Source organism: Oryzias latipes, chromosome 15 (genome assembly GCF_002234675.1).
Source record: "Oryzias latipes chromosome 15, ASM223467v1".
Taxonomy (NCBI): Eukaryota; Metazoa; Chordata; class Actinopteri; order Beloniformes; family Adrianichthyidae; genus Oryzias; species Oryzias latipes.
In genome coordinates, this window is record NC_019873.2 from 369782 (window position 1) to 382650 (window position 12869).

The window sequence follows — 12869 nt, forward strand, 5'->3', positions numbered from 1 at the left end:
CCTTAGTATGATCTGTGTTATTATATATTTTATGATTATTTTAATGTTTTGTGATGTATGTAGTCTTTTTTAATGAATTGGTATTTTAAATTATTTTAATTAATCACTCCACTACAAAAACCATCAGGACACATGTCCCATAATGCATTGTTTTGTAGTCTGTAGGGCAGCTTTCAGTCAGTTCAGTTTTCAGCTGTGTTCGGGTAGGTTTGCCCCTTGCTCCCACCCCTTTCTCGGGATATTTTTGTGATGATTGACAGTTGATGTTGGAGCAAAAACAAAAATATATGTCACACACCAGGTGATCTGCGCAGTGTTGAGTTCACCTGGGTGATCTCAAACACGCTTATTGTGCATCTTGGCTGCACCTATTTGGTGTCACAAAGATAAATTTCCATCCGTTTTCTTTACTTATTTGTACTGTCATGACAGCGATGGTGCTGTCAGTTTACCTTGTTGTTGCATCTTCAAAAGTGCAGATTAAAATGTGACACTGAATTTGAAACAGCACATTGTAATTTCTGCATCTATTATTAAAGTATTTATTAGTAATACAGTGGAAATTAGTAGATTTGGTTAGAATGTTGATTTACGGTATGCGCCCCTAAATTTTCTGGTTGTGCCCCTAAAATTTTCAGTTAGGGGCCACTGTGCTCCTAGTGAAAAAAGTTAGTCTGGAGCCCTGTCTCCAGCCCATCAGGGCGCAGAACGTGGTGTTCGGTTTAAAATAAAAAAAGCAGCATACATTACTGCGCAAAAAAAAAATTCAGCGAGCTCGCAGAAGGTGTATTGCAATATAGCTATTATTCCATTCTATGTGACAGATTTTTGGGGGGTTTCAGACTCTGGAAGGTTTGAAAAAATGTCAGTCTATGCAGGTACAAGTCTCGATCGCGTGGCCACAGTGGCAAAAAAATCATGCGTCCTCTGTTATTGTTCAGGGGGCTGGGTCACATGTGGATGCAGGCCTCATCTGGCATCGCAGGCCGTAGTTTGAGGACCACTGCTGCAGACAAACTCACCGTCAAGGCCTCTTCATTCCCCCCCACGTCCTCAAATGTCACACAGGGATACTGCAGCTCTAAAGGCTTCCACTTAGCTAAGAGAAAAAAAAGTTGTGTTCAAAATTTAAACATTTTAAAACAAGGTTATTGTGTGACAGATGAAGCCAAATGAAGCACAGTTCTGTCAGGAGGATCACCTGCACCACCTTTATTGTTCTGAGGCTGAGTTTCTGTTGGATCAGCTGAGCTCTTTTTTCTTTTTCTGGACTTCTTAAGAATCCTGTTTTCCCTAGATGAGGCCACTTCTGTCTGCACAGACAGAAAAACAAAATATATTTGAAAATAAACCACTTCTTTAAACCATCAGCTACATGACATCTTTGCTGTAAGAGACGTCAGAAAGCCTGAACGCCACCAGCAGCTAATGCACAGAAATTAAGTCCATTCACAAAGTTGTGCAGTAAAAGGAAGCTTTATCATTATTCTAGAAATTGCCTTGCTACTTCAAGAGACTCATGGACAACAGCAAGAAAATGATAATATAAGCACACACCCTCAATGACACAAACTCTGTACCGTTGTCAGAAACTGGACTTTTTACTGGTGCTTGTTTTATACATTTACCTCTCACTTTCTATTCATAAATTGCACATTTCCATTCATGTATAACTGCATAGTTGCACACTGTGACTAACTCTCGTTTTTGTCCTGAGCTGCTCGAAGCTTACATTTAAGAATTGTAATGACAATAAATGATTCTGATTCTGACTTGGGACTTGACTCGGGCTTCAGGACAAAGACTTGAGGCTTCCTTGTGACTTGCTAAACAATGACTTGGCCCCACCCCTGCAGATTACCAAATGAAAACATAATATCACAACTGTACTTCATATGTAACTAGGTCACATACATGGCCATCAACTGGCTCGTCTTCACACAGGTCAATGAGGGTGTTGCTGCTGGTAGGACCTGGGCCTTTGTCAATGAACCAGCCTCCAGAGGAAACCTGCATCCCAGAATTTTGAATGCCAGCCCCTCTGCTAGAAGGGCTGCTGGGAATGGAGATGCCAGGTTTGTACAGTGAAGTCAGAGTGCTGTTGAGCTGTAAACATATGGAAAATAATTATTAATACAAACCATACAATAAAGAAATGTGTTTTTTATTGGAACAGACGATAAGGAAAACAACTTTAGTTTAAGAAGAAAAAGTGAATGGTACTCTATTGAAGCAAAACACCTGCCTGGGGATGAGACAGGTAAGCATCACCCACACATAGTTTATATTTGTGTTAATGTTACCAATACTGTTGAATTATTTCTGCCTTCTACAATTCCAGAAGGTGAACTTTGGTTCATCCTCTTGGAACCTGGAGGAAATGAAAATGGACTAACCAAAAGTAGCAGAAAAATATGGAAGGATATGTATCTCATATTTCAAAATAAAAGTCAAAACACGAATGCTTTTTCATTTGCAATATAAAGCTGCAATCGTTGACTCAAAACTAATATGAAAAATCAATTCGCCAAACAGCTTATTCTTTTTTTTTTCTTCTTCTTCTTCAACACTCAGGCATCCATAGCAAGGTACTGTGGACAAAATGTTGGAATTAGAAGTTGTAGATTTTGAACATTGTCTGTATGGCGAATTTGCAAACATTGTGATCTTAGCTAGCTCGCACATTTTTATCGGAATGTCGTGAAAATGAAATATGTGTTTCCCTGGCCCGCGCTGACAAGATCTATGAAGGAATGTGGGTGTGGTAAGCATAAAACCGTTGCAAAAAAATGTGCTAACTCGGCAAAAATGAAAAAAAAAAAATCAGAATTTTGCGCAAATTTCACGCACATGTCCCTAGCATAAGTCTACAACCACCTCTGGAATTTCCTCAACCTTTGACTTTGGAAAAAGGCCATCATTTTCATTTAAAAAAAAGCATATTTAATCTCAGAAACAAACGTAAACTTGTCGCTGGGATTTTTATCGATCATCCCGTAACTACTTAGGAATCAAGAGCAAGCTACTATGGGAAAATGTTGCAATTACAAGTTGTAGATTTTGAACGGTGTGTTCAAAATCTACAACAAGCTAGCAAAAGTGGCGTACTGTCAACAGTATACAGTGTATACTGTATCCAGAATACAGTATATAGTGTATACTGTATTCTGTATACAGTGTATACTGTAACTAATGAAATGGAATGCCTGCGTCCATGGCTGGAACTGAACATAATGAAAAACACTGTACATGGACATACAAGGAATGTGGGCGTGGTTACCAATGAACCCCTGTTGCTAAGGGCATCCAAAAGTTGACTTTTTTTGATTCGTCTGAAACTGACGTCGATCTGTTCGTTATCCCTAGGCGATCAGAATGTAAAATTGTTGCTATGGAGATAAAATCACCAGGAAAGCAGCCATTTTGAGAAAAGTGGATTTTTATATCAACTTATGACATGTAGCTTTTAGTGAGTTGATGATGGTGATCGCAATGCTAGCACTTTTAGCCGCATTAGCATAACTACAATAGTTAGCATAATTGAAATCTTAAACAATGTTTTTTTTTAAATGAGTTGATGCTGATCGCAATGCTAGCACTTTTAGCCACATTAGTATAACTAGCATTGTTAGCATAATTAGCATCTAAAGCAATTTGTTTTTCTGAGTCAGTAGATGATGCTGATCGTGATGCTATCACTTTTAGCTACATTAGCATTACTAGCATAGTTAGCATTTTTAGCATATGCAGCTCTGACATTGATCAAAGGTCGGCGGTGCTGCGTAGAGGTGGGCAGCAATTGCGGAAGTGGTACATAGAGGTGGGCGGCGGGGGCAAGTTGAGCCTGCGGGCCATTCAACGCCGCTTGCGGCTTTAATTCTAATTTAATTTTGCTACACATTAACGAGATAACTTTTTGACAATGAAATGTCATATATCATTTTCTTTATCATTTTAATTAAGTGACAGTATGAGCTATGTTAAAGAGGAAAAAGCTGACGGATTAATTTTTCATTTTAATTTTGAGTCAATGAACGCAGCTTTTTTGCGAACATAAAAAAAAAGCATCTTGGGTATTAAATTTCTTTTTGAAATATGAAACATATATGCTTGCATACAAAATTGTTATTGTCGTTTCCCACCAAAAATAATGGGGGGGGGGGGGCATTATTTAAATGTGTTGGGTTCTGCATATGAATACCCAAGATAATACCTCAAACCCCGGAAGCTCTATTCAGCACCTGACACTTACAGTGTTTTCACGGAAACCGTCGTCCTGGTCAGTGGAGTCTGTTGAGCTGCTGCCACATTCACTGCACATATAAAAACAAAGCTGGATGGAAAAGACGGTGGTAAAGAAATTCTTCACAAAAAAAATTAAGGAGCACAAGAAGACATATGTCTTCAAGACACAAGACTAGGTTTTTGAACATCAGGAGGTTCTTCAAATTGAGTGAACAGCTACAGCCAAAGTTATCAGGAAGACTGTGATGAAGGTACTTGGTGTGTCATCTGGAATGAGGAGAGCAGATAGGGAGACTGGGGGGTGAAATTAAGAAGTTGTGTAGTTTAAGAGAAAAAGGTTAGCTAAGAAAAAGTGAGACACTGAAAAGACGGTGAGCTACAGCACAAGGTAAAGCAGATGAACAGAGATGGGAGAAAAATTTCAAAGTAGGAAGCTAAAACTAATAGGCACAGCCTGGTAGACAAGCGCTAAAGAAGCAAGGTGCTAATTGAGGGAGGGTCTGGGGATCCTCTTCCAGGAACATTTTGAAAATTAGGGTCCATTGTATGCATTTTACAGGCACTTTGGGCATTTTCTCAGGCAATTTGAAAACAGTAGAGAAGGAGGATTTAGTATTTAAAGCAATGGTGCCTCCAGAAATTAAATCTTGGGATGGCACACAAAGACCATGAGCCTTACTTTTAAAATTCATTCTACCAAACGTAGTAAAACAGCCTTTAGAAAACTAACAGAAAGTTAAATGCCTACTGATATATTTTGATTTATTGTGTTCATATTTAATGCTTGGAGTGTTCGGCTCTTGACTGGGAGACATCTATGATGAACAAAAAGCAAAATTGGTTGTTATGAAATAGTAATTATAATAACAATAATGATAAAGCCCATTGCTGTCAAAGGCAGCAGCACCACAAACCTATTCCAACACCTGGGGGAAACCTTTTATTACTGTTAACCCCGCAACACTTGAAAACACGCAGCGTGCTAACACACATACACACTCATTCTACAACACCTATATAGTTAGTTCATTAGTTATATAGTTAGTAATACTGCGTTGTAATTATGAATTGAATTCATTTCCCGCCGGAGGGATATTGTGTTCGGCGGCGGGGCGGGGGAGGGTTGACCGCGACTCCTGCTTCATCAGCGCGGTGATCAAAAATCCCACACAGTCACAGCTCTAGTTTATATCTTGTGGAACACAAAGAAATTGGACTTCTCCAGTATATCGATATATACCGATATCAGAACCGATGAGGTCAGATCTTAACTAAACTGCGCTCTTGAAGAATGTTGCCCCAGGGCTCATTCAATGGGTTCGGTACCCATTCCTAGGAAAGGGGTACGATGGAGAACAATCACCAAAGTGCTCGCTTTGCATATAGCCAAAGACATGGTACCCATATTTACCGTGGAGAAGACAGGGTTTCTTAATTTAATTAAAACATTAGAACCCCAGATATGAGCTGTATTGTTAATCCTTTAGAAAATCGTGCTACTCTCAAGGTGAATGTTTGTCTGCTTTTAGTCTAGACAACAAAGTGTGACTTAAACACAGCTGGGACTTTGATTCCAAGAGTGTTCATTTATCTATTATCCATCCCAGAAATGGGGGTTAAATAGTGCCATGAAATGCCTGGGAGGCGCATGTGACGGGGGAAATCCTTTTTTACGTTCTACATTAAAATGTAATTGCACATCCACCACCGCTGATGACGGCAGCGCTCTGTCAGTGGGCCAGCTGTGGCGTGTGTGCTGAAACCGTGTGTGAAGCGACGTTTTTGGAGTCAAGAAAAAAAGTAATTAAAGCTACAGCTCATTTTTCTACACAATTTCCAAGTATGTGGCTGAATTCCAATTTTCACCAAAAGGGGGCGCTGTAGGCATGATCAATGAATCCACTTCATCTTTTTCCTCAGCCACCATTTCCATCACACATGCTACCTGCAGCCCCCCCCCCCCCCCCCCCCCCCCAGGGTCTCCCCCGCGCTTCTGACCACGTGGTCAGGGAAAATTTTCAAAAACCACCCGGTTGCGATAAGAGCCCTGGAGTTTGGCCTAAATGGAGCTGTCACCCCAAATATGAATCCAAGCGGTGACCTCGCTTCCCTTCCACTGACTGATCTCAGCAGCATCATCCGCCATGGTTGATGTTTATGTTTTCGTTCCCGCCTACTTCAATGCAGAATTATGACTTTTGTAGCATCACCACCACACACCAGTGTTGAAAGTTTTGTAGGTTTCCATCTGATGAACATGCCCTGTTAAAATCAAGCTTGTACGTTAAAGCATGTGGTGGGGCTCCCGGAAACCAATTTTGTAGATGGCACTATCGAGCTGTTTTTGTGCACCCATGCCGGTCTCCTATAAAATATTAAATTTTTCGCGACTTCTGATGTGTGTGCAAAATCTTGTGAGTTTTCGAGTATGTTAAAGCCCTCAAAATGCGACTCTTCCGACAGAAGGAAATTAATAATAATTAAAGCCGCAAAGTCCCTGTCTTAATCAAATATTAATATGTATTCATTCTCTGCATCTTAGTGTCCCATGTCATCATTGAGAACTTCCTCTGAGACGAACTTTGGCCCTTAACATTAGCTTTAACTGAGTCTTGTGAGATTCTAGTAAACCAGCTACATAAAGTCTGTAATGAAAATTTTGTCAGCACCAATTACTCAAATAGTTAACACGTTCACTCAATCTGGAACATTTACTGAGGCCTTAAAAACTGCACTCATTAAACCTCGCCTGAAGAAGGGCAATCTTGATGTCACAGTATTGAACAATTACAGACCCATCTCAAATTTGCCCATTTTAAGAAAAGCCCTTGAAAATGTTGTTTATCAACAGCTCCCCGACTTGATGTTTTCCAGTCAGGTTTAAGTCCCCATCATAGCACAGAAACTGCTCTTATCAAGGTAATTACTGACATCTGCCTAAACACTGATGCTGGCAAAGTCCCTGTCTTAATCCTGAAAATATCTTATTTTGAATAATAAAAATATTTTGTTGAAATTGTGAGTTGCGTCTCCAGGCCCGTACACACCGGGACGAATTTCGCCGGCGATTTTCGCCGACAAATAACGCCTCGTGACTAAACAAAGGGCACCAATGAGAGTGTGCACACCGACGCGAAAAAACGCCACGGGTTCGTTTTTTTTTTGATGCGTCGCGTCGAAATCTATTCGACCAATGAGAACGGCGCTTTTGCACACGTGTCTGGAGCCTCTGAAGTTACAGTAAAACACAACTTGGGGGCGCTCAAACACAACACTGCCTTGCTGAGCACACATACCAACGAAGAAGATAGACGCTGAGTTGCATCTACACAGCCGCGAAGAAATAATGACGGACATTCTAAAATATCCCTGAACCAAGCACCAGTTGGAGCTACTGGTGCTTGAAATATTCATGTTTTCTTTGTATGATTCTGACAAGCGCGTAAATACTTGCTCTCCTCTTCTGAGGGAAAAGCGAGTTTAAGAAGCGTAAACTTGCGCAGCGCCACCTTGTGTACAGGAGTATTTCTGTTTTACATTAAGCGCCATCTAATGTCAGGGAATGAAATTGCATGTTCACTCGGCTCATCGTCAGCGAAAATCGCCTGGGTGTGAACACAAAAAACGTGGCGAAAAACGCTGGCGAATATTCTTCCCGGTGTGTACGGGCCTTAAGACTGCATTCACTTGACCTGTGGTGTGTCCCAGAGACCAATCCTGAGACCCCTTCTGTTCAACCTCTACATGCTGCCTTTAGATCAGTTAATTTGCAGTATTAACATATCTTATCATAACTATGCAAACGATCCTCAGATCTATGTGTCACTGACAGCAGGTCAGGACTATGGGCCAGTGGATTCACTCAGTTGTTGCACCCAACAGATCAGTGCTTGGATGCAAAACACCTTTCTCCAGCTAAACTCAAACAAGACTTTGTCTTGTTTGTTTGAAGTTATTGTCTTTTCTCCACAGAAACAAAGAGAAAGTGTCAGCAGTTACCTCCACTCTCAGTCACTAAAACCTTCAAATCAAGTCAGAAACCTAGACTCTGACCTGAATTTTAACAGCCATATCAAGACACTAACATCAGCAGCATTTTACTATCTAAAAACATTGCCAAAATTAATTTAAATTAATTTAAGAATTTTTACTATATCTAAAATGTAAAACTATATTCTGGTGTATTTTCTAAAAAAGGTTATTCCAACTCAGTGAAATGTTGCCTGTACAGACATCGTCTTACATAGGGTGGCTGAAAACAGTTTTTTTTTGCTGAATGACAGATTTGCCCAATTTCTGTCCATTTGCATCTATACTAGGGCTGCACGATATGAGGAAAACTTGCGATATGCGATATTAGTGATCAGTATTGCGATGTCGATATAACTTGCGATACTTAAACAAATAGCAAAACAACAAAAACATTTCCATTTCACTGCAACCGTTTAATTTAAATAAGAGTTAAAATATCTTAAATTGTTCTCCAAATGACCCTGGTCTACATAGGAGGCCAACATCTAACATAAAAGCTCCATCCGATTGGTCCACAACATCAAGGGCTCCATCTGATTGGTCAAATGCATAAATGGATTTCTGCGATTCGTTAAATAGTTCAAGCTGCCATAAGATTATTTTAGCACATTTAAGGTTTACCATTTATTGCGATTTTCGCCAACTTTGCGATGTGGATATTGCACAGCTTGAAATCGCGATAACGATAAATTTGCGATTTATTGTGCAGGCCTAATCTATACTTAGAGGCCCTGACCTACAGGATCTGACACATGAAGCGTAGCTGGGACCCATTCCAGCCAGTTTCAGGGTGTGTCCTTACCCTTCCCTCTGGATGCTTCTGGCTCTCTTGGCAAGGTGTTTCTTTTCTATGTTGCTGAGCTCTGACGCCTCCTTGACTGCTTCATATACTTCAAACCCACAGGAAAAAGAGCCATTAGATTCACACATTTTCATGACAGCACTTGTACCTGAAGTTCAGCGGTCAGGAATCTGGACTTTAGCTGCCTTGACACAAGTTTCAAAACTATAAATGAGAACTACAGTCCAAAAGAACATTAAGTCTCAGCCTTTGTGTGCCTCACCCTTCTCCACCTGAATCCTGAAGGCAGTCTTGTTTCTTCTACCGTAGTCCACTCTGTAGGAACAAGACGTGGTTAGCAAGACGTCACACACCATCCAGCTGTCACCAACAACACCTTCAGGCAGGAGACGCTTCAAGCCTGGGCTCATTGTAGGGGGCAGACAAGACCAAGTCACCTGTAGAGTCTCTGAAGATTCAGCGCCATCTCTGACAGGTCCACATATTCACTGTCTTTTGAAGCCAGGTACTTTGAGAAAAAAAAAAAGATAAGAAATTCTGGTTAATTAGGGGGCTCCTAGTATTTAATGCGTGAACACAATCTAAATAGAAAAAGAAAAATCTACTTTATAAGTGAATTTCTCCAGAAACACTAATGACACTGAAAGAGAAGGAAGTCCATAATATCTGTCTTTTGATTCGTCTTTGATCCAGATTGTGGCGTTAAAATTCACTGCTAGAAACATTTAATATACCTTCACAATGAGACTGTAGTAAAAGGCTTTGTGCCTGTTATCATGCAGAAACATCTGTCACAGAACAAGATGCAGTCATGGCATATAGTAGTGCTTTCTCTGCTTGTGTGTAGTGGTGTCATTGAACAGGACACTGAACCCCACAATACCTTTTTTGGTCTGGTTAGTGACTTGACGGAAGACCTGCCTTCATTTAGTGTGAATCCGATCACCTGATTGAAAATCGGGCCCGGTCACATGGTTGATGACTCGATCAAAATTGGATGTTGTAGCTTGAACAGTATCAGACATTTAATTTATTCCTGTTATCAGCGCTTTATATTTCAGGCTTCATATTCCAGGTAAATGCTCTACTGGAAGTCTGCATATCATGAACAGATCAGCACATTTATTGTGGTGCTAGTTTGCTCAAAAACAGCTAAGCTTAGCTAGGCTAACATAATATAAGCTAAACTAGTAAGATATTCACAGATTCAGACTTCTGGGATTAAAACCTTTTCAAAAAACGTTTTAAACTGACGACAAGTGTCTATATTGAGTGGTCTTAACACAAAAAGCAACCAACAAAGCATGTTAAGAGATTTTTTGCTTCTTTTTAATAGAAACGGCACTCTGTGGTGCCAAAACAGACTCAGTGAGACACTCCTGTGGGAGAAGGTCATTTAACCCCTGAAGACCCAATCCTTTTTATTTCTCTTCTTGGGGTCCTGTTAAGCACAATTAATGGCTTTGGTAATAAAACCCAAAATGTGATGTCCACGCATGTTGATGTCTGGTCTTAAGACGTTCAAAAAGAATCCTATGTTGTCTAGAAAGTACAACCAAAACTAATAAATGGTTTCATTGACATTAATACTCATCATCATATTTATGCTACAATTGTTAAAGAAAATGTTTTTTACAAATTTTAATGGAGATATGAATCACATCTGATCAAAAATGTTCAATAGTTCTGCAGATACTAAAGCTAAAGTCACTTTAAAGTCACACTTTCTCCACATGACTAAATATCACCAGTTTTTACTAGGTAATAGTAACCTATTTTTACTACTTGATAGTTACACTATTCCTACTTGATTGTAGAGTTACTTTACAGAAATTCTATGTTTAAGTGTTAATAGGTAAAAAAAGGTTAAGAAAAGAAAAAAAAAATCATCTGTTTATTAAATTTGTTCGTTTTTTTTAATGTGTTACAGAACTATCGGATCAGGACTCGGTATCGGCAGATACTCAGAGTCATATGACTTGGAACTGCATTGGGCCCAAAAACATCTGATCAGGACACCCCTAGTGTGAATGAGTGTGTGCATTTTGGTGAATGGGTCCTTAACAGTAAGAGCTGTGGGCCTTACTCAAGGTAGAAAAGCTCTGGATATTTCTTCTGCAATCTACCATGGGAGCAAACAAGGCTGTGATAGGTGGGGTCTATACCTGCTCCACCCGCTGCCTGAGGCGGCTGTCCGTCCAGCCACTACTTTTGTTCTTCATCTTCTCATCAGAAACCTCACAACTGAAAGAAGTAAACTCAGAAAAGTTAAAATCCAACAAACATAATATCAGAAATAACCAACAAAAAGAGTCTCTGTTCAGCAGAGATCCATCAGTTTATGCAAAATGATTGATCAATCGACATCTCAGCCGTTCTGCTTTGACTTGAATGAATGTAAAAATAAATGTCAAATCCATTCACATGTTAGTTTCCTAAAGTTCCCCTTTGTTGTTTTTCCACATCCAAAGAATCCAAAGGGAACATTCTAGAACATTCTAGACACTGGATGGTCACATGACTTTATTCAAAGTCTGTCCACACACTGGACTGGAATGATGGACGGATCCGTGTTAATGACATCACATGTGTGTTGTAGTAAAATAAACCTACCATGCCTCAATCTAGATAGTATTTTCCAAGAGGATTCGATTATCGATGCATTTCATTTTGAAAATATAGGTCGATTTGATCTCAGATCAATCTGGTTGATTGTACTGTACCCTGCTGTCTTTACGACTTTACATCCTTCATTCAGGTAAGTTTATCTGATAAGGACAGTTGGGTGGCTTTATCTAGAATAATATGCGGGTAGGAAAAGCTCACGACGTACACGCAAAGGCTTCGTTAAAACCCCTCAGGGCTCTGATGGACCGTGTCCATGACATGATCATGAACATACCTCACTTCGATGCTCCGTCCTCCTCGTGCTGTTCGTTAAGTGACGTTACGTACATTACTAAAGGCAGCAAAAAAACCCGACCCACTTTCTGAGAGGGAAAGAAACCGAACTTGAGGTTTAATGGTCCAGCTTTCGTTCACCACATGGGTCGCAGGACGTTACCTTGGCACGTGAACCCCCAGAAAAGAAGGCAATAGCCGACAGCGCCTGGAAGCTCGGCCTTCTTCTGGTGTTTTTTGGCGTATGGCACACAGCGTTGAGGGGCATTACCGCCACCTACTGGTAAGGAGTGTGAGTAAGACCTATTAGTACGCCACACTCCACAGGCTGGTGGAGAAGCCCCTGGCTGCCGAGGTGTGGCTCAACGTGGGGCGGGGTTAAATGCGTTGTCGTGCTCCTCCCACTGTAGGTTATTTTTCTTCACTGCAATTGCTGTGTTTTTCTCCATTTTGCGTTTCCACGTGGTGAAATATTGCCACCTCCCAGATTCAGGAGTGTATCTTGAGATGATTATATTAAGGCTCGCCATTTACATTTTTTTTAATTTAGTAAAATATTTATTTTGATTTTTGGATATAAAGACTTTGAGGGGTTTTTTAGAGAAAAAAAACCAGCCGTTTTTCTTCATGGCTACGGGCAGACTGAACGGTGATGTGTCAATCATATAAATATATCACATAGACTTACACTAGACTAGACTATGCAATTCATTTTTTCCCGCATCTGTATTCCCTGCTTCTGCTCAGTTGACAAACACACCACCCTCCTCATCCTGGAAAAACAAGCCAAATCTGGGAGCACTTCACTTTAATTGATGATGTGAAAAGAGAATTTTGAGTCTGCAAGAAAACAATTCCATCTAGAACTGGATCCACAACCGACCTGCAC

The 12869-nt window shown here is 40.3% G+C and overlaps 1 protein-coding gene across 5 annotated transcripts in view; it reads right to left on the minus strand.

Moving 5' to 3' along the window:
- The window catches only part of nvl (nuclear VCP-like), a 62490-nt gene extending 50243 nt beyond the window's left edge, over positions 1 to 12247 (minus strand). Inside the window, exons 1-10 of one of the 5 annotated variants that reach the window (XM_023963691.1) lie at positions 12144 to 12244; positions 11982 to 12069; positions 11245 to 11323; positions 9517 to 9587; positions 9342 to 9394; positions 9080 to 9167; positions 4253 to 4313; positions 1915 to 2106; positions 1202 to 1313; positions 1023 to 1099 (exon numbers count right to left, since the gene is read on the minus strand). In XM_023963691.1, coding sequence (XP_023819459.1) covers positions 1023 to 1099; positions 1202 to 1313; positions 1915 to 2106; positions 4253 to 4313; positions 9080 to 9167; positions 9342 to 9394; positions 9517 to 9587; positions 11245 to 11301 — 711 coding nt within the window. In that variant the 5' untranslated portion in view covers positions 11302 to 11323; positions 11982 to 12069; positions 12144 to 12244. Of the gene's footprint in view, positions 1 to 1022; positions 1100 to 1201; positions 1314 to 1914; positions 2107 to 4252; positions 4314 to 9079; positions 9168 to 9341; positions 9395 to 9516; positions 9588 to 11244; positions 11324 to 11981 lie in introns of all 5 variants that reach the window. The other 4 variants (XM_023963694.1, XM_023963693.1, XM_023963692.1 and 1 more) reach the window with 4 other exon arrangements.
- Between the last annotated feature and the right edge of the window lie 622 nt (positions 12248 to 12869).